The sequence below is a fragment of the Rhododendron vialii genome, chromosome 9a, assembly GCF_030253575.1.
Source record: "Rhododendron vialii isolate Sample 1 chromosome 9a, ASM3025357v1".
Classification (NCBI taxonomy): domain Eukaryota; kingdom Viridiplantae; phylum Streptophyta; class Magnoliopsida; order Ericales; family Ericaceae; genus Rhododendron; species Rhododendron vialii.
In genome coordinates this window covers 3,903,277-3,924,746 of record NC_080565.1, presented here as the reverse complement: position 1 = coordinate 3,924,746, position 21,470 = coordinate 3,903,277, and the positions used below count along the sequence as shown (strand labels likewise).

At 37.1% G+C, this 21,470-nt stretch overlaps 2 protein-coding genes across 3 annotated transcripts; one reads left to right on the top strand and one right to left on the bottom strand.

Moving 5' to 3' along the window:
* Nucleotides 1-12,192, bottom strand: LOC131301277 (3beta-hydroxysteroid-dehydrogenase/decarboxylase). Of its 2 annotated transcripts, XM_058327465.1 has the most exons (12): nt 11,755-12,192; nt 9,135-9,224; nt 8,914-9,047; nt 8,629-8,799; nt 8,088-8,204; nt 7,930-8,009; nt 7,259-7,457; nt 4,632-4,749; nt 3,782-3,956; nt 3,107-3,263; nt 635-701; nt 1-546 (listed from the first exon to the last, which is right to left on the bottom strand). In XM_058327465.1, exons 1-12 carry the CDS (start codon nt 11,984-11,986, stop codon nt 377-379), a joined length of 1,710 nt encoding a protein of 569 aa, XP_058183448.1. In that variant the 5' UTR covers nt 11,987-12,192; the 3' UTR covers nt 1-376. The 2 variants fall into 2 exon arrangements, 1 of the variants encoding a protein (XP_058183448.1); XR_009191232.1 differs by lacking the exon at nt 1-546 and having other exon boundaries at nt 3,107-3,292; nt 11,755-12,134.
* A 2,018-nt stretch (nt 12,193-14,210) lies between these two features.
* LOC131300887 (uncharacterized) lies at nt 14,211-18,018 on the top strand. Its single transcript, XM_058326900.1, has 2 exons — nt 14,211-14,756; nt 16,184-18,018. Exons 1-2 carry the CDS (start codon nt 14,258-14,260, stop codon nt 17,734-17,736), a joined length of 2,052 nt encoding a protein of 683 aa, XP_058182883.1. The 5' UTR covers nt 14,211-14,257; the 3' UTR covers nt 17,737-18,018.
* Nucleotides 18,019-21,470: the final 3,452 nt, after the last annotated feature.

Below are 21,470 nucleotides of genomic sequence, written 5' to 3'. Positions count from 1 at the left end.
GAGCAAACACAACAATTCTTAACTTTGATTTGATAGGTCCGATATTCTAAGATACATTCTAGGAAAATAAAACTTCCATCAAAGAGAAGCAGATGAAAGGCTTGAATGAAAACAATGTACCAGAGTTGTACCAAAAGGATGAAAACACCATTTTGCACGCGCATGCAGTTTAGAAAATTGATGCATGGCGTTACATCCAGGACATGGGTTTTCTTCTCAACTCAGGACTACAGTATTCAGATCAATGAATCGAGTAGTCGGCCATTGATATAGCATGTACAAGAACTTACATCAGTTGAAAAAGTCTAATATTTACTGCTGCAATCGAACTTCCTTCAACCAGTCAAATCGCCGATCTTTTGCCCGCCTGTCATTTTCATTCATCTTCTTTGGGCTTGTGAAGAAACGAGGTCAGAGGAGCAGGCAAATTATTCATCACCAATCCCATGGCTTCCTTCGTAGTAATCATCAAAACCTTAGCAATTCCATCAATTTCTTCTTCATATTGCTGATAAACAAAGAACATGCTGAATGCGAGGACAACTCCTGCATTTTAGTTCAATTTTTAGTCACATAAAGAAAAAGATGATAGTCATCAAAGCATCTATGGAATGGTGACACAAATATTTCGTACCTACACCAATAGCTGCTGTTAAGTAACGGGACACTATCAACTCGAGAAAATAGAGTGGAACGGCCACCTGCAGTAAACAAATTCAAAGCAGTTTGTTTAATATCAGAAGCACGCACCGATTCTATCATTGCATCTAATTGGCAATGGACAGGGGACCTTTTTATGGTTTGATAATTGGCACCCCAGTGGCCCTTTATACAAGCTTTTTTGTGATCGTGCCTTTGCTAATCTGGGAAGGTCAAGTTTCAGCAAAAGTAAGCTCGGTTATTCGGGATGGGGAATGGAATTGGCCACGACCAAGATCCTCTTTGATTCATCAAATTTAAAGCCTGATTCCCAGTGCAATGCAACCCCATTCGGAAACAGAAGATGAAGTTATTTGGGTTATTTCTCCTACAGGCCATTATAATACCAACATACTTGGGAGGCTCTCAGGAATAGAGGAGGGAAAGTCCAATGGGCTTCTCTTGTGTGGTTTTCAAGAAGTGTCTCCAAATGGTTGTTCATTTTGTGGCTTGCTGAGGTTAGCTACTAAAGAGAGACTGTGTAAATGGGGAATGGTCATTGATCCGGGATGTGTGCTCTGTTCTCAAAGGCATGAAACACAGCAACATCTGTTTTTTGCTTGCAGTTATTCCAGCAGTATTTGGCAGGTAATTCTTCATAGATTCCAGGTCCAGAGGACTCTGGAAGAATGGGATAGTGAGCTCAAGTGGGCTGTTGATCATTGTAGAGGTAAAAGTTTTAGGGCCTTCTTGTTCAAATTAGTTTTTGCAGCTGGGGTTTACCATCTGTGGTTGGAAAGAAATACTCGAGTGTTTGGAGGAAAGCATAGAGGAGCTGATAATGTGCTTGCGAGTATTGAACATAACGTGAGACTTCGGGTTTGCACCTGGGAGCATTTCCCAAACTCTATTGAAAATCAAAGTCTTTGCCGATGCTGGAACATTTCAAGTAAAGTGCTTGGGTTGTAGAATATCTGTAGCTTTGGTAGATTGTTTGAGGTTTTCCTTTGTATGGGTTCTTGTTTGAGGGATTTATCCCCTTGTTTTGAGTTGGTTGGTTATAAAATGCGCAAGTTACCAAAAAAAAAAAAAGACTCCATAATTCCAACTTGAGACTACAAGCTAATTTGCAAATCGTTGAATTCTCTGTTTTAGACTTGCAGCTGTTCTTAATTGTCCTGAAATAACCATTGCAGTGGTTTTGTGTGCATGGCTTGGTGTTTATACCAAATACCAATACTAGGTTGATATGAAGAAGCATGATCAAGTCATTTGTTCCCTAATGAAGCCAGACTAAGGTTGCAAAAACAAATAGACAACTATTGAATCCAGACCAAACAAAGCTTGCAAAAACAACTTTGCTGTCATAGGAAACTGTAAAAAAATTATCACAAAATTCAAGTCATGATTTTAACTTGACAAGTAAAAACCCGGACATTAGTTAGCTTTTCCAGGAGTAGCTTAGCCACCAAATCAAGAGCACGAAGGAAGAGCATCAAAGAACTGCTTCTGTTTGCATAAAACCCAATATTCTCAGCTGGGAATTGGTTAATCAATTACCAAGCAAATGCTTTTTCAACCCTCACGGAACTTTAATGTCTTTAAAAGCACTCAACAAATAGCACAGCTTTTATGCTATCTTTTCTGTATACTTACCTGGTTCCGTTGCTACTGCAGGATTTTTTACGCAATCGATTGAGATATGTACAATATATATTGATATAATTGGATCTAGTTGAAAATAGGAAGTGAAACCCTGCATTTAATTCCCTATTGATGCAGCGCAGCCTCCTTTTACGAAACTATTTGCAAGAAGAGATCACGAACTTGCTTATGTTAAAGATTCTCTCTTTGAAACATAAACACAAATGAGTATGAACTAGAGGTATTCCCTCTTCGAACACACGATATGAGATAAATCTCGATTTTCTTAATTCAATAAACAACTCCCTAGCCCTAATGGCTACAATCTTATTATATAGTAGTAGCCACCGTAGAATTAAAAAGGAATAAAACATTAGGAAGCAACCCTAATTCTTGTAAAACAAGAAAATATAAAATAGGAAACTGACTCAACCTAAATTAAGAAACTAAATAATTCTATGTTAACAATCCTAAATTATAAGATTCCTAACAAAATACTAAAACTAAAAATGTAAAATAAAATACTAAGAAATTACTATTTTTCTAAAATCTAATCTGCATCACCTATTCAGCTAGAACACTGCCCAAATGCTATGCTATCAAACCAACCATCAGAACAATCATGTTGAACCTTATCCATTTATATATGATAAACAATCTATTAGTATTTCTTACCAAAAACAATCTAGTAGTATTACTCCTCAAAAATATCTAGAAAAGCTAATGCTAAGAGTAAGAAGGTGTAGGCATCTGGTGGTTGGGTGTTCAGAGAAAATGCAATAACACAAGCTGCAGTGGAATGCATATCATTCCCATTACATACCTGGAAGAAAAGATTCCAATCCTCTCCCTGGGCCAATGCTTTTATGACATGAGCCCCTCTGTTCCACATATGTACTATCGTTCTAGTTGAATTCGTCATGTCAACTTCTGAAATTTCAAAAGAAGATGCAGATATCCGTGGAATGCTGAAGCCAAATCTGTTGCAAAGGCATGATAGTCAATAAACCTGAAATAATTCGGAAAAAGTGCATTTTAATCGGTAAACAAGAAAGTCAAATTTAAGTGTGGATTCGGTGGAAACCACAAAAGCTAAGAAATCCTACAATCAGGCTAGCAGATTGCATCCAATTCATCACGACTGTTCCATTTGATTACACTGCAACATGCCAACTTGAGAAGTGATGTGATGGGTTTGCATTATAAAATAAGACTCAGAGAAGCTGTAATGGTGAGAACAAAAGAGGAGCAGCCCAAACACGTACTACAAAGTTTTGTGGCCAAACAAACCAAGGGGAAATACAAAGAGAGCACAAAATAAAACAAGCATTGAACAAAGGGTTCGCTTATGTGAAACAAAAAGCAAGCCACCATAGAGATTATAACAATCTGCTCGAAGAAGTCATTGTGTAACATTGGGTAAACACAAAAAACTCATCAAACTTACTTGACATTACCCATAATTAAAAGAAAGAAACCTTTATACATTAACACTCACATATTTGATGGCAAAATGCCATATCCCGTTAGAGCACCTGTAACAAGCAGGAGAAGCTTTGCTGCAGACGAGATAAAAGTTCGTCCAGAGAAGAAGAACCAGTGATACAGCAGAGCCACAGCAAGAAAACATGCAAATGTGGTCTTCTCATCTCTCCACAGCAAAATGTCTGCAACTGCAACCATATGATCTAGGTCATTCTTTAGGCCAAAGGAAAAGGGGAGTGAGCATGTGCATGCTTATATATAGTCAAGAATCTTATATATAATCCATATCGTTTAAAGCAATGATATGGTAAATATTTGAAAATGACAGAAATGTTCCGTTGTTCCAAGTAAAGTTTCAGACATGTAGCTACCAGCTACAACTTTTGTTGTTCCTTGACAACAGGACAGAAATACTTCTTGCTAAGGTGCTGAAGTAACTAGTACCATGTTGGCATTAGCCTGTCAGGAAAAGCAAGATCCCTGATGTTCCTTAGATGTTTATGGTCAGTTAAACTGTTTATGCTCAAATCAAAATTATGCTTCATTTAATTGTTTATGGTCAAATTATGTCCTTTTCATGCCCATTTATTGATACAATTCAGTCTCATAAGCACCAAGGGCAAAAACCAAAATGGTTTGCCCACAAGACAAAGCATGGATGCTCTCAGTTGAAGAAACTCTTAACCAATACCACCAGCCTACTCATTCTCAATGAAGCATCCACCCAACAATCTCCAGTGTTGAACCATAAACTTCCAGTCCAAAAAAAAAATTCCTTGTAATTTGTTTTCAAAGATTAATAAAATCCTTTTTTTCCATTCAAAAAAAATAAACTTCCAGTCAAAATGAAAGGCAAGTCCTACCTATCCCACTGCCTAGCAGCTTATCCACTTTTGTATGTCCATCAGAAATGATCCGTCTTCCAAAGGATGATTCCCTGGCTAAGTGAGAGAATGATTCAACTGTCAACGTGACACCTTCCTGTATATTCAGTAATCACGCGCATAAGAATTCAGATATACAGATCCATAAGCTATGAACCACGAATACTTCCATATCAGATACCGATACTCCTTTGATACTCGTGGACACATATCCAGAAGTATCCATGTATAAATTAATTTTTGTACTTCTGAAATATCAGATACTTTTCTAATTATCTTGGTCACATATCCTAACTTTAGCTATTGTGAAACCAAAATTGTGGCACTTCTTGCATAGTATTAGAGTAAAATTGTTAGAAATACAGAAAAGTAAAGTTTCTAATACTTAACTTACTTTTTAGAGAGGAAACTATGTGAGACAAAAATAATGTTAACTTTTCGAGTTTTTGATTATCTTGTTGCGTCATACGTGTTTTCCATAAAATTGGATTTTAACAAGAGAGCTATGATGCACGGACACGGACACTGACACGGGACACGGAAATTCTAAAAAAATGGGGACACGGACATGACGGGGGACATGCCTCGTGTATATTTGTTTTTTAATTTTTTTCCCAAGTTTAAATGGCAAAATGTGGACAAAACGAAAAATCTATAGTTCCAATACCATTCAAACAAAACAAGACATCCATAAGTTCAATACAACCCAATTGAAAAATTACAGTTTGACCCCTGATTTTTAAAAAAAAATTACAATTTGACTCCCAAAATTTTAAAAATTTACAGTTTGACCCAATTTTTTTTTTAAAAATTACACTTTGACCCCCACTGTGTCCCCATAAGTGTCCCCTTGTGTCCTCAGCCGTGTCCCTGTGTCCGACCTTGTAATAAGTCGATCTCTAGAGGTGTCAGTGCTTCATAGCAGGAGAGCAAGTAAACTTCTGTATCACTGTTGCACATGAACTATAGAAAAGTTGGTCACCATTCTTGTAATTATGCATCATACAATACTGATAAAATAATAAAATATTTTCTAGTCTAACGTATCCTAGTTGTGTCAGTATCCTATTTTCTTAGACTTGTTTGTATTGCTGTATCCGTATAATAATGTACCCGTATCCCGTATCAAAATCCATGCTTCATAGTCCACAAGTGTAGTTACTCTTTTAAAGTATAACAACAATCATTTCAGTGGCTACTTGAGACATATAAAAGATTTGAAGTAGCATTTAGAGCATTGCTAGTCATCTGCTCGTATAAATTAATATGCTTAAAGAGTACTGGATAATGGAAAACTATAAAATTGAATTAGCAATAAATTCCAACATTTCCAGGAAGAAAACTGGAAGAAGCCAAAATGGGACCCAAGAGAACAATAACAATTTAGGTTGTTTGAAGATTATTCAAATGAAAAGGTGTGGAGTGGAATCCATGGTTTTTTGCTGCTCCTCAATTGGAAAAATACTGGTTTCTTAGATCCATGTCCACATCTTTCTATATCTGGAAAGCTAAGTAATAATAAGTTCATGAGTCATTCGTCTAGTAGCGAAGTGTCTACTACCAACATAAAAAAAATAGATAGAAACGAGTGAACATGCGAACTTCTTTTGCTTCCGGTGGAAACCAATGAACTTATATCAAGTGAGACTTGAGAAAGAGCCTAACAAGCTTCTGAAGTATGTACTTGAAGTCAACATTTCTTCTTTTCCTAGTTCCTACTATTGGATGTTGTCATACAAACTAAAGCCACTGTTAAAGCATCCAACTCAACAACTTAGACAGGCTCATATACAAGTTTGGGAGGATGTTGGACAATCCTAATACTCCCCAGCATGTCTACAGCTGACTCGCACGTGGAGATCAGGTAAACGAATGATCTAGGATATAGACATCACCAGGAAACAAGATGCAAGCATAAACAATGAGGCAATCAATCAGAATCCTCCAAAACTAGCTGTGATACTACGTTAAAGAATCCAACTCAAAACCAATGGGCAATGGGTGGACAGGTCACCCAGGCTCATATCCTAGCTTGGAAGGTAACAATTCATCAATGTGGGACAAGCTCTAATACCCACAAGGCCCAACTAGCCCTTCTAAGACATCACTTCATTTCATAAACCTACATTGGTAATCATGAGACATTAACCCAGCATACCATCTTAATTTAGTCTTAGAATAGGAGTTTTTCCTTGCTTTCCAAAGGTTTTATTGAGCTGCACTCACCGATTGAAAACAAAATCCAACCATAACAAATTCCTGAACCCCAGCTCTATCAAAAACCTTAACTATTTTCAAACCACTAGCCTACCCTTTTGTGACCCCAACCTGCCCCGGAACCCCAAGAGAAAAAAATGGAAAGAAAACTTATTGCAGATTTTCATGAAATAGAATTGGGAAATAAGAAACAGAAAACGGGTAAACAAGTATAATGAACAAGATAGACAAAATATGCCATCTTGCTACAATTGCCAACCTAGTGGTAATTTATGAGAACCTTAAACCTGAACTCCTGTCTCTTAAAGAGCTTGAGCACATCTTTGTTACAAGGGACTAGGGAGAGCAGGGCTAAACAGGCATGAAATAACAAACAAAAAACAACTTACTTCCAAGGAGACAACTGGTGAGTATCCAATATGTTTCTTGGCAGCAGAGCAGCTAAATGTACTCGTGCACAAGGCCAACTTAACAACGTTATGAAGTGGTATAGAATGGTTAAGTTTTCCAGAGGCTGTCTTTGTGTGCACCCATTTCACAAGCGATACAACACACTTGACCAACCTAGCTGGAAGTTTTACCATGGGTCTGCAATCAGAAGTTAGGGCAACTCAGTTCCGGGGAGTAAATGAATAAATCCATTAGAAGCATATAAAACAATTTTTTTATTAATATGGTTTTCTCCTTGCTTCAGTATAGATTATGGCAGGTTGGCAACTGACATTAACCAAATGGCTAGTTAAAAGCACAATAGTAGAGACAGCTTAAGACTTTGCAACAATATTAAAAGCAGTCAGTGACCATGTTTAAAAGCCATGGAGAAATAAGATCAAATGGATTGAAACAGCGCAAAATGGTCAAGTGAGCAGATCAAGCGGCTAATCAAGGAACACTGATAATTTTCTCATTAAGCTGCAGCATATCAGTAATTCAACTTATGGCATGTTCTACAATTCAAGAATCATGTGCATGAAGTACCAAAATGTGTGGGAAGATTCCTTAATAAGTGGAAACAGTCTTAAATCTCAAACAATCCAAGATGCAATGCTTCAGTCGCTACCTTTGGTAACCCAAGTCTTCCAATATGAGGGACACAAATTCAGAGAACTTCACTGGCTCAAGGTTTGTGATGAAAAATGCCTGCAAAAATTATGAGGTAATTTCCTTATTATGCATCTGAAGAGGAAAATAGGGAGAGAAAATTCAAGTCCAGGGTACCTTTCCAGACACAGAAACCATGCGAGAACCAAGAGCTTTTTCCGCACACATAAGGGCATGGGCAACATTCTCCACATAGGTAAAGTCAGATATGTTTTCACCACTTCCTATAATAAGCTGAAATGAGAAACTATATTACTTATTCAAAGAAGTACAAAATCTCTACCTGCTTAGGCAAGCAAGAAACATTACGAAATCTACTGCGCACAGTTAAGGGAGAAAAAGAAAGTCAAACTCCATGCAAAAACAGCAGCCGTCAACAGAAGAGAAATTGTAACTACCTATTACAGAGTCAAACAGCTAGCATCTCAGGTAACTTCTTCTCATTTTGTAACACGTCGCGCAGGAAAATGAAGTTCTATATGCAGAGATGCAAACAAGAAAACATAAAATCCAAGGAAGAATTGGCTCTAGAATATTTGAATACTTGTACCAGTGATTCAAAAGGCTTTCTATTATATTCAATAGCAGAGCACAGTTTCAAACAAGGCAGTAAGAAAATGGATGACACATAAATGGAGGAGAAAAATAATTTGCAAACCTTTGCCCAACCAGATTTTGCTTGATTCACTACGAATGGAATGATCTCTGTATCTCCAGGTCCAAATACATTGCTAGGACGAAGTGCACATGTTAGAAGGCCATCAACGTCATTAGCAAACAGGACCAGCGCCTCTGCTTGAGCCTTTAGGTCACTCAACATGTCCTTAAACTTTTACATGGCACACATCACCAGAAAGAAAAAGGATACTTCTTAGTGGGAGAAAAGATCCTATGAGAGTTTATCCAGTACATGAAGAAAAAACTCAATGAGAGGGATACATACTTTCCAAGCATACAGCAAGGACTCATCTCCATTATGTATATCATGCAGACCGTCAAAAACCACATCAGCAGTACTGTTGTATATTAGCTGTTTGACTTTGCACTCTCGGCAAGCATTGATGACATTTTTTGCACCTAAATGAGACCATGATTGGATGTAAAGGCTTCATTGCCGAAGAAATTTACGTTTTAAAATAAGAAATGGTAAAAGTAGGCATTAACCTTTAACAATCAGTGTGTAGCAGTCATAGAAATCATCTGTGAGCGAGGTAGTAGTCTCAACATAAAAAACAACCGAGGAACCTCCAATAGCTGCAAGGTAAGTATAAGACACATGCAGTTAGTTTGCTAGCCCCCGTCAACAGCTATTAAAGGTGAAGTTCATCAACGGAGGATAGAGGAGAATTATAGACAAACCAAGCAAGAACTGAGTTATACAAGAAATCAAGCTTCAAATGCAAAGATAGTTGGGGACTCATAGAGCATCATACATCTTTATGTTTCGAGGTGGCATGCCAACATCAAAGGTAATAGTATAGCACATGATGCATTCTGGCAAAAGTTGCTGAACCATCCCACCATATGTGGAGAAACCCATATGGAGAAGAAATCTATAGATTTGAATCTATGTTGTGTACTTGACTTTTAGGTAGCAGTATAGCACATGATGCTGTCCCACGCATGAGGCACCTACACCAACACTCTATTTTAAAGGTGAAAAAATTTAGGAGGAAACATTTCAAATAAGACAGAGTGTTAATGTATCACATGAGTTGTGTTTATAATCCCCAAATAAGTTCTAAAGTTGCAAATGCTACGTAGAGACTAGGCTTGCAATTCGGAACTGATTTTCCTTCATAGAGTACATTATGTCTTGTTTGCAAATAATGAAAAGACTGCAAAAACAAAAATAGAACCAAAATTCTGCGTAAAAATAGTAGATATGTTGAAAGAGAGATGCATAAGGAGTCGATGACTACAAAAGAAGTACACAGAGTTGGAATCTTAATATAATCTCTACTAAGCTGCGCGGCTGGGCCCATAACATCCATTCAGCTGAGTACGTGTTTTTTAAGAGAGTGCACAATTTCAAAACTATATTTTTCCTTCGATATTCCTCAAATCTCTCACCGAAAGAACAAAGGGCGAGGGAGACAAACTCGAATGCAAATCAAGGACATTTATGCAATGACCAATGAGGACCAAATTCCAAAATAAACTCATGTAAAACGACAACCATGAGCATAATCAACCCAGAAACCACGGCCTCCATACATTCACACTTCAAAGTGCTCAGCATTCCACTAACGACTCACAATTCCTTTGGGGTTTTTTTCTCCCTATTCTGCCATTTTGCACACAAGCAAACAACTAAACTGAATCAACTTTTATACTCAACTTAGAGAAAGAATAAACTTACCAAAAGAAAACTTTCTACATCCTTTAACTAACTCATGCACCCTGTAAAATTCACAATCAATGGTTCCCTTCATTGGTTGCTATGAAAAAAAAGGACTCTTAACAAGTTAGTCCCTGTTTAGTTGCTCATGACTTTCATATAGCATTTACTGGTTAACAAGAATTGGTTTCAAGAATCTTTTTGATATATTCTTGAAATTGTGTTCTTTAACCCAAAAATTCATAGATAGTAAAAGATTTCCAGAACCGAAGGGATAACTGAAAATTGTTCTACAAATTCATTCTAAGCAAACAACCACATAGAGCATCAGATATTCACTAGAACTAACTCCATGAACCTTAAACCACATATTTCCCCCATTTCTTCCAAACCCAAACTTAAACCTTGACGGTCTTAATCAGATTAACATTGGTACAGTATCCCACACCCCACAAATGAAGTTATACATCCTTCTGTTTTCATGCAATTTCTTACATTTTCTAAGCAACCTAACGCTATCGACTCACACATTCCACATAGATCAACAGGAACAACGATCAACATGCCGATGCCATTACAGCTTGCATATGCGAGTGTAATTGTGGACATGCATAAATATAATTGCCTTCATTGCAAGATGAAAACTTGTACAATATCCTATTTTTGTAATTTTCCAAGCAACCAAACAAAACCCAAATTGGATTGACATACCCACTCCACATAGACCAACCACAACAACAATCATCGCAGGACGCGATTACAAACCAATGCCGTATACATACCTATACATTCCGTTGTCTGAGACACTTATTTTTTCGTAAGCATTGTCTCTCATTTATTTGCACTATCTATTGGGCTTGTGAAGCCCGATTCAATTTGGATCGCTCGCTGACTATTCAGGGTTCAATGTAGACTCTAGGTTATGGCAACTGGTGATGTAAACCCTAGGTTATAAATACTTGTCGTACACAACAGGCAATGTAACTTGTGCTCACTCTTCATTCGATACATTGTGGAACTGGTGTGAGCCGTGAATATACTCAACTACATAGTTAAGGAACCACGTAAAAGTCTCTCTGTCTAGCTTTATTGTGTCTATCATTAATTCTTCTTTTTGCGCTGTGTATTTGTTGGTATGGCCAATTTCTCAACAATTATGTTGTCTTGCATACTTTTTTCTGGGAAGTATTGTCTTATGAATCTTATTTATTTCTTGCAAATTCTCTTGTCCCGGCCTGGATGGCACGCCTTTAACTAGACTCGAGAGAGGATTTAGTTGGCGTGCACAAGCTGACCCAATACCCTGGCCTTAGACCGTCGACAAAAAAAAATTGAATTTAATTACAACATTCCACATACAGTACAGTTATTATACACGCACAAGAACACATATAATCATAGACTACCATACGTATACGCATCGGTAAATCCGCACACAGTCACCTTTGATTAACTGAGATTTGTTGCGAACGTCGACGTGGAAGTAGGAAGCGCGGTTAGCAGAGAGGGCTTCGGAGAGAGGAGAATTCTCCTCGGAGTGGTCGAGTTTGAGTGACTCGTCGGAATCGGCAATTCGGACGATCCAATCGCCGAGCTTCAACAGCCTCTGGACGAGCGATCGGCCGATGAAGCCCCTGCCTCCTATCACGGCGCACGTTCTCAAGTCGATCACCATCGGAATCTGTCCGTCCGTCGAGATCAAGAGAGGTAACAGGAGAGAGAGAGAGAGAGAGAGAGAGAGAGAGAAGATGGAATCGAAGGTTATGTTGGTGTTTGGTTGGCGAGAAAATGTGATGAGTTTGGCGCTGAACGCGAAGAAAATATGTTTTTTCGCTTGTAGTCTACTTTACTCTCATGCAAGGTGGGAACTGGGTCCCAGACAATGACCTACTAAAAAGATCAACAACAATGCTGCTATCTACAATCCTATTGATGATTTTTCCAACCACTCCTCTCTCATATTTGTATCGGTTCCATATGTTTATTATTGAATGGAGTTCACATATGTATGAGAGAGAAGTATTCATGGAGTGGCCGGTGGGCATATCCGTAACATTATTGATCCAATCTTTTGTTGGACCTCCTTTCTCTTTTCCCCTTTTTTAATAAATTTCATCTTTTGTGGATTAAAAAAAAAAAGAATAGAGAAACCAAAAAGAAATTCTCAACCACTCATTTGTCACATATGTGTTGGTTGCACATGTTTATTATAGAATGGACTCCACACATGTGAAAGAGAAGTGGTCACACTAGGCGTGTCCATAACATTATTATTAAACTATAAAAATAGAGAAACCAAAAAAAAAAAAAAAAGGGTCCCAGAGAATATAGGATGGTTATGGGCCACCCAATCTTATGTTTGGCGCTTATTATTTAATGGAAGACGACTCGTTTGGCCGGTGCAAGGGGCCAATCAACTTACAAAGGGCTCTTTCAAATTTTGTAGAGGTTCTATAAAATTATAGTAAAATAAAAAATATAAATTGTTGCAGGGAGGTATTATACTAGTACTAGTAGACTTCCCTTACGAATTTCGATGGCTGCACTAGGCGGGTGGGATTAGAATTAAAACTAAGATACAAAGTTCAAGGTGCTCGATCTAACATTAATCATTAGCCTAGGGTATGTGTGCCACTGGGATAAGGTGAGAATATAGACCCCGTTTCAAAAATTTTTATAAAAAATAAGCAGTTTATTTTACATTTTTAAGCTCAAAAATAATATAAATGAAAAATAATTTTTTAATTTTTTTTACATTGTATAAAAGATCTTTCAAACAAGATCAATATTGCATATTTTTATATTTCAATAAATTCATAATTTTTGAGCTTGAAATTACCTTTAAAAAAAATAAGAACTTAAAACCTGTTCTAAAACGGGGCCAATTGTATCTATTTAGTATTCGTTCCATCCTCACTTGTTAGTCTTTTTGAAAAATTTAACTTAATAAAAGAACACAATTATTTATTTTTTGTTGGACTAATTTTTTTTTGGCCATTGTACCCTGTAATTATTATCTTTTCATAATTTAGTAGTACTAATATTTTAAACAAGAAGGGTATAAGAGAAAATTTATTACATAATATTAATTTGAGCAGGTTTCAAGTGGACGAATATTAGTGGGTTTATGGGTTGGGTTGGTAATTATCACCGCTATCCCTCTGAATGAATAATGAACCAGCTGTCTTGGTGCCCCAACACCTCACGCCACTCCATAAACATAGTAGTAAACCTTGCAAAAGTATATTGTATTACGTGTTAGGGTAATCACGTGCCGGTGCACCACCACCACCCAATAATTTTTCCATGTATATATACTACTATATTAATAAGAAATTTTTGGACGCCGGCTGAGTATCACGTGGCCATGCTTACGTGGTGTTCGAGCAGTCCATTTGGATCGTTCAAAAATATGTTAGATGACTCAGATTGAAACACTCTTTCTCCTCTCACCCTACCACTCTCGCTCCTCTTTCTTTCTTTAAATCCGAGCTATCCAAAATCAAAATAGACGACCCGAATGTACTGCTCGGGTACCACGTGATGCGAACTCAGCACCCAAAAATTTCTCATACATTTATACCTTCTATAGGAGAAGTTTTTCAGTCTTGCGTAACCGGTGCCGAGCACCATTTCAGACGTACAAATATGTTTTGGACGGTCCAGATCTGTTTGGATAAATTTTAAGTGTAAAATTACCAAAATACCTTCTCAAGCCCAACCAGATCTGCGCCGTTCAAAATATATTTGGACAGTCGAGATGCGTACTCGGCACCACGTCGCCGGTGCCCGCTCGGCACTGAAAAATTTCTCCTTCTATAGCATACCAACAGTCGCAAACTCAGTACTTTTTTTTTTTTTCTTTTGATCCGCTCAAACTCAGTACTTCGTTCTCTCTCTCTCTCTCACAACAGTGAAAAGCCAGAGCTCTCTCTGTCTTCCACCAATGGAAGAACCACCGGAGGACAGACTCATGGAAGAGAGAGAGGAGCTCATGGTTTCCCCAACAGGTGATGGACAGCCATCTCTTAGAATGGCCCATTTCCTGAACCCTTCTCTCTCCTCCACGGACAAACCACCCCTCAATCTCTCTCCACATTCTCTCTCCTCTACAACTTCCAAAACCCAAACCCAGAAAAACCCACTAAATGTCTCCTTCAATGGGTGGCGGGAACCACAAAAGAACTGGAAATCTTGGGTCGATCACATGCGTTCTCTGCACAAACCCGTGTGGGAAAAAGCTGGAATCTACGAATCAATCTTGGGTTCCGTTTACTCGATTCGAAAAGATTGCGAATTGGTGACTAAAGTCGCGGAGAAATGGTGTCCCGAGACCAACTCGTTCCTTTTTCCCTTTGGTGAAGCGACTGTCACTCTTGAAGATATGATGACATTGGGGGGTTACTATATTCTCGGTGACTCTGTTTTGACTCCTCTTCCACCTGGTAAGAATTTTTTTTAAGAAAATGGTTGGTGTAGTTATAGTATCTGGGTTTAGAAATCCTACTCCTACAATATATTTATTTATCCCGATTCTATACACAGGGATGGAGTTATGTTGAGCCGGAGGGGCCCAACCTTTCGGGCATCCGAGTTTTTAAAATTTTATTTTGTATATAATTGATTTCAAATATTATTGATAATTATTCGTGTATAGCTACTTATAATCTTAATAATTCTGGTTTGATTTGATAAATACACGGTTATTTTACATTCTTATTTCTCAATTTTTTTCATAAATAAAAAATAAGTACGTGACAATTGAGATAGCCTAAAGAAAAGACGAAATAATTGGTATAGTTTAACTGCATTAGACTAGAACTATTTCAATATACAAATATAATGTATTAAAAAACAAAAATCTTATGTTAAAATAAGTATACGTTCTGATAAAAAATACTGTATGTCTATTAAACAGCCCCGTATCAAAATCCTGACTTCCCCATTGTCTATACATACCTTACAATTACTTATTAAAGAAAAGTCATACCATATTTTTTTTTAATAAGTGGAAAGCCAAATGCATTCTAAGTCCTTAATTAGGTTACTTCAACTGTCATTATCGCAACATTAAAACCATATAAAGAGCCCTACAACTCAATCTATTAGGCCTTGAATAGAAGAAATAACATATATTTCGATTATGTTTTGTAGGAATCACATAAGACTCTCCTTCACTTCCCTTGATGAAGACCATAGAAGGCCTCAATGTGATATACCCCACCGGGGAGACTAGAAAATTTTCATCATGTTTCATAATACACCACAGGTTTTTAGCTTGGAATACTAATTATGTATAACTATTAACTTTTCATTGAATTATTAGCTTTTGTTAACGTGTCTTACTATACGTAATACTTATCCCGATATGATTTTGAAAACGATAATAACGATACTCAATACTTATCCTAATTTGAAAACACTGGGCAAAGGAAGAATAAAATTATTTGTGTTTTGTATCACACGTGGATTCAAAATATGTAAACTTGGTGAGCCAATATCCTCGATGATCACTTGGGTGATTCCTTATGTGATACACAATGAAACCTATCGAAGTGAGTTATATTTGTACTTAGAGAAATGGATGGTCAAAGTCGGATGGTCCATTTCCCTTTAAGACAAATGTTATTCAACAAAGTTCTTGCTCATATAAGATAGACTTGGTTGTTTGCATGAATAATTAAACATCGTGATCTATAAAATGAATGGTTGGAATCGTCAAGGTCCTATCTATACAACGTAAGAATTGTCACACAAGAGAATCCCGATGTAAACTAGCCATATGCTTGTGACAAAAAAAATGCAAAAACAAATTGGAGTATGTGTCTGAGATATACTTTTTCCCCTCCATTTATTTCTTACTACCAAACAGGCAAAGCATTAGAAGAAACTAGGGAAGAACTGCTTCAAGCGCGATTAGAACTCGTGAGGGGAAGAGCTAAAAAGGCTGACCAAGGTGGCTGGTTGAAGAAATTCATGAAAAGTGGTAGTAGAATCGAACACGAGGCATTTCTTTCTCTCTGGTTGTCAAAGTTTGTCTTCCCTTCAGCCTCTGCATATGGTACCATTGGAACTGATGTGTTTCCCATCGCTATTCTTCTAGCCAAAGGTACAAAAATCGCTCTTGCACCTGCTGTGCTTGCTAGCATTTATAGAGACTTGAGCTTGTTAAGAAAGAAAAGGGAAAATGATGTTTCTGCATTGACTCTTTGGGCACCTCTTCAGTTAGTTCAAGTTTGGATTTGGGAGAGATTCCCGGCATTAGGGCCACATCCGAATCCCATGAGAGATGGTGACCCGATATTGGCTCGGTGGCACATGGTGAAGAAGCCAAACACCGGAAATGTGGACTTGGCTATGGCATCGAGTGGAAGATGTTTCCAGTGGCGGCCTTATGTCATGGCCGAGACTCATCAATTGATTCATAAGCTGTACGGTGAAACGGATAAATGGGTATCGGTTAGACCCCATTTGGTTGAAGTGTTGGAATCGTTTGGCCGGTGCATGAGAGTTGCTGAGCTGGTCGGACTGGATTGTATCGAGCAGTACTTCCCACATCGCGTGGCGATGCAATTTGGAATGGACCAAGATGTTCCGGGGAAGGTTGTTTTCCATTCCGATGGAAATTCCAAAATTGCATGGGAAAATTATAGCAGGCCTATTTCAGATGCAAAACTGTATATTCCCTCGCGTTACTTTGAGTCAGATGTCACCACTCGATATCTGGAGTGGTGGAAAAACTCAAATGGAACTAAGGGTGTTGTAAAAGAGGAAATATTTGATTGTGATTCCGATTTTCCTCCCCAATGCACCAGGAAAATAGCAAATACGGTTCCATCCATTCCTCCTGGCTTTCCTCCCAAAGGGACTATCAAAACAGAAAACAAGGCTTGTTTTGATTTTCCTTCCGTTCCTCCTGGCTTTCCTTCCAGTATGGTTAGTAAGACTGGAAACAATGATTTTCCTTCCACTTTTCCCGGCTTCCCTCCCAAAATTGTAAGTACCAGCTTGGGAGACAATGAGTCCCCTCCCGTTACACCCATAGTCATTGGAACGGAAAAGAGGGATTTTGCCAATGAAGGTAGTACACCACCACCAACCGCTTTTATCAATGAAATGAAGGGTACACAAATGATAGATCCACCTTCTTCAATGTCCGATAATGGAGTGCTCCAATCGAAGGATTTGATGAGGAGTCCCGAAAGCAAGATAGTGAGCGGTGAAGATGCGGCGGAAGGATTAGAAAGGGCTGTGGAAGATGGAAATGAGATCAGGGGAGCAGGAAATACAAGCAGTCGAGGTGAGGGAACTGTCCATTCTAGAGGGAAAAAACCAGGACTGGAACTTGAAGCCAGGATTGCGAAGCTTGAAAAACTGATAGCTGGGCTGAAGGCAAAAACACTTGGAAACAGGTTTGGGTCGTAAGAAGTTTGTACAGGTCCTATTGGCTTTTGTACGTATTTTGGGTTTTTTCAGGGCACTATGTTACAATTCAGTGGTCCGGTGTTCATAGAAAACAAGGCGTCGCCCAACGAGAGGCAGATTTGGATGGAGTCTCGTTCATAGAGGAGGAGTACTCGCGCTAGCGTGTTACGGCTGTTCACATGTTAAATTTCGTTCAGACATGGATAATGCTGCAATGTACTCATGCTTCTTTTTAAATTTCGTTCAGACATGGATAATGCTGCAATGTACTCATGCTTCTTTTTAATTACGTCCTCGTTTTGTAGACTAGACAAATATTATAGGATGGAGAGAGTAACTTTTTTAAGCAAATATGATAAGTTAGCATATAAGTGGTAGCAAACAGGGCCATAGTCCCACTCCATTTTCAGCATGTTTAGAGCATCTTTAACCCATCTCCATTTGGGCACCAAAACTCCATTTTAGAGAACTCATACCCTTCAACCCATCTCCATTTGGGGTCTCCATTTTGGAAACTCAATTCTCATTCGCCATATTTGGAGAATCACCTTCCAAATTGAGACCCATCTCCATTTCTCTCATTCACTAATACTCTATGTACTTTTTGCTAGAATTTCATCAATTGCATATAACTTTTACAGTACACATCCTTTTTCTATAAAATTGATATTATTGGAAAGGCAAAAATAATACCTTCAAAATGAGTCTAATATTAAGTATATGTAAATGCATTTTGAAATAACATCAAATTTAAATTCAAACTATTTGAACTCATAATATTACTTTTTCTCATTTACACTATCCTATCATTGTATTGGTTTGAATAATGAGTTGAAATGAGAAAAAACATGCATCTAATGAAATGAGGAAAAAAAAAACAATATCGAACAATAAATGGAGGAAGAATTGAGGGTAGTTTTGGAGGTGAAAAATGGAGATTTGGGTTGGAGTTATTGATTCTCCAAAATTACTTTTTAAATAGAATATATTTTTTTGAGTCTCTAAAATAGAGAAAGAGTGAGAAATGGGTTGAAGATGCTCTTAATGGTTGGCTTGCTATTGCTAAACTATACTCCATGGCTACAGTGTGCAATAGCTATGTTGTAGCAATGTTGTATTGATTGGTGTCTTGTCTTCCTTGTGTTCTGGGTTTCGGTTGATGTATATATGTTGTTGTACCCTTGGTCTGTTTAATCTTTGTGCACTGCTTAGCCTTCAAACCTCGTCTTCAAATAAGGTTGAGTAAAACCCCAAGCGTAGGGCTAGATCGTCGGTAGCATAATAAATCGGTAAGACCGGGATCGTACCACAGGGAATTCGCAAGATAGCTTAATCGGATTGTAGGTTTTAAATGGTAGAATGCAGCATTCAAGACGGCCAACTTGGTGATACTTTGAAGCGGTGAAAATTTCCAAGGCAAAAGACTAGGAAAACGCTTAATTAACTTAAAGGAGGCAAGTCTAGGGATCGTCTAACCTTTGACTTAAGTCGTTACCGGTTCTCAATTATAACTCAGGCGAGAGTCACGACCGCGTGCTCACGCCCGGGAAATTTAGCTTTAATGATTTCATTTATAGAAAGATGTGATAAATCGGAATTAAAACAACCTATTTTTGCTAATGTATCTAACACGTAGGAGGCCACGAGCCCTCAATATGCCACTTGCCAAGACCGCTTGACTAAACGACATACTAAGTAGTTAACACCTCTCGCTTAGACCAGAATGGCTAGGTTAGTGAAATTTCGAAAACCATGATTTTAAGCTCGAGGACTTGAGAACCAAGTAACCACCTAAGTACTCGGGAAAGATTACCCCGAGACTTGGCCTATCGACTACTCACACATAGCTAAAGCATAAAAGAAAGCATAAAAACGAGACGTGATTTTTAACCGGTAAAAACGGAAACAAACTTGATATTATAAAGGATCCAAGTCGTACGAACAACTTTAATTAAAGAGAAATTAACAAACTTACTTGAGTTCTAAGATATTACACTATGAAAAGCTTAAAAGAGCATTAATGGAGTCTAGGAACAAAAGGTGTAATGAGCTAGCTACCAAAAGAGAAAGATGAAGCCCCTATTTATACACAATGGGTTTCTCTCTCCTCAAATATCTAAAAACATGCTATTAAATGGGTTTCTTCCATTTATTTAACGTTTCAAGCATACAAAAATTAAAAGAAACCTAAGAAAAATAGGTGCAATCCTTATTATTCACCGTACCTGACTGCATCTTTATTTGATTTCCTCTTTTCAAGTTCAGGTTATCTTAACAAAATTCTTTTTCGCTATTCAAAAAAATCTTCTCGCTTTATTAGAAAAAATCCAACGAGGATTTACTTATGATGATTTGGTTAAAAGGAGTTAATGTGCTCTACCAACATTCAAATTGCAAGAATCTGGAAGTGATTTCCATTCAAGAGTTATTTATTGTAAAGGATACGTAATGTGCATTGGAAATTGGGAAGCAAAAACAAAAATTAATTTTCCTTCAAGGAAAGGTGATAAAAGTATCCAATAAAAAAAAATAGAAGAGTGAAATATATATATATATTGTCAATCGATAAAAGAGATTATTTTTTACATTAGATATGAACTACATAGTACAAACCTGGAACAATTATTTTCATAAGCTATTTAATATACACCTTACCTGATTGCTTCTATATTTCATTTCCTATTTTCAAGTTTTGGTTATCTTAATAAAATTCTTTTCCCCTGCTCAAAAAAATCTGCTCGCTTTACTAGAAAAAAATCCAACGAGGATTTAGTTAAGATAATTTGGTTAAAAGGAGTTAATGTGCTCTACCAACATTCAAATTGCATGAATCTTGAAGATTTCCATTTAAGAGGTATTTATTGTAAAGGTTAATCCAAAAAAACTTGGAAGAGTGAAACAATTATTTCACTACCTTAATTACCTCTTTCTTGTGGTTTAATATTTCCTTTTTCCTTTACGTAAAATCAAACAAGGGAAACATTTATGGTTTCCAGATTTCTTTCTTTTCTAATTAATCTTTACTGGCTAATGCAAGATTGAATGACAACCGGTGACGAATGCAGGAATTGTATTTATTAGGAGCCTGAATTGTGTACTCTCAAATTCATAATGAAATATACTTTATAAGTATATATAGCTACTTGTGAGGCAAAAAAAAGACGATATTGTGTATGTACGTAGTCACCTTTTAATTTTATACATGCAACCTAAAAAATAATTGATAACTTGAAGTCTTAAGAATTTTTACCCCTATATAGAGAAATTTTAAGATTTTTTTCCACTCAAGGTACTTGCAGGGGCAAATCCCATAGAATTTTTCTTAATTAACCTAAAAACTAGTATAATAAGCGACAATATTAAATAATAATAATAATTATTATTATTATTATTATTAAATTATATTTATTCTAATTGGTCAATTAAATACCATAAAATAAGTTGAAGATGTGTTTGGTCCTGCTTTTTGTAACCTATAATAAAGATTCAGGCTTTTTGTTAAATAAGTCGTATAGTAGCATATTATAAAATAAATACTCCATCCGTCCCATAATGTTTGGCACTTTCACTATTCTAGCCTTATGAAAAAAATTAACTATATCTTTTAATCCATAATATTTTTTTATGAGCAACATAGATCTTGTTTGATAGAGTTTAATTTGTTCTATTAAACAAAGTTCAAAAAAATCACTTAAGACATTATGGATTAAAAGATATATGCAATTTAAAAATGA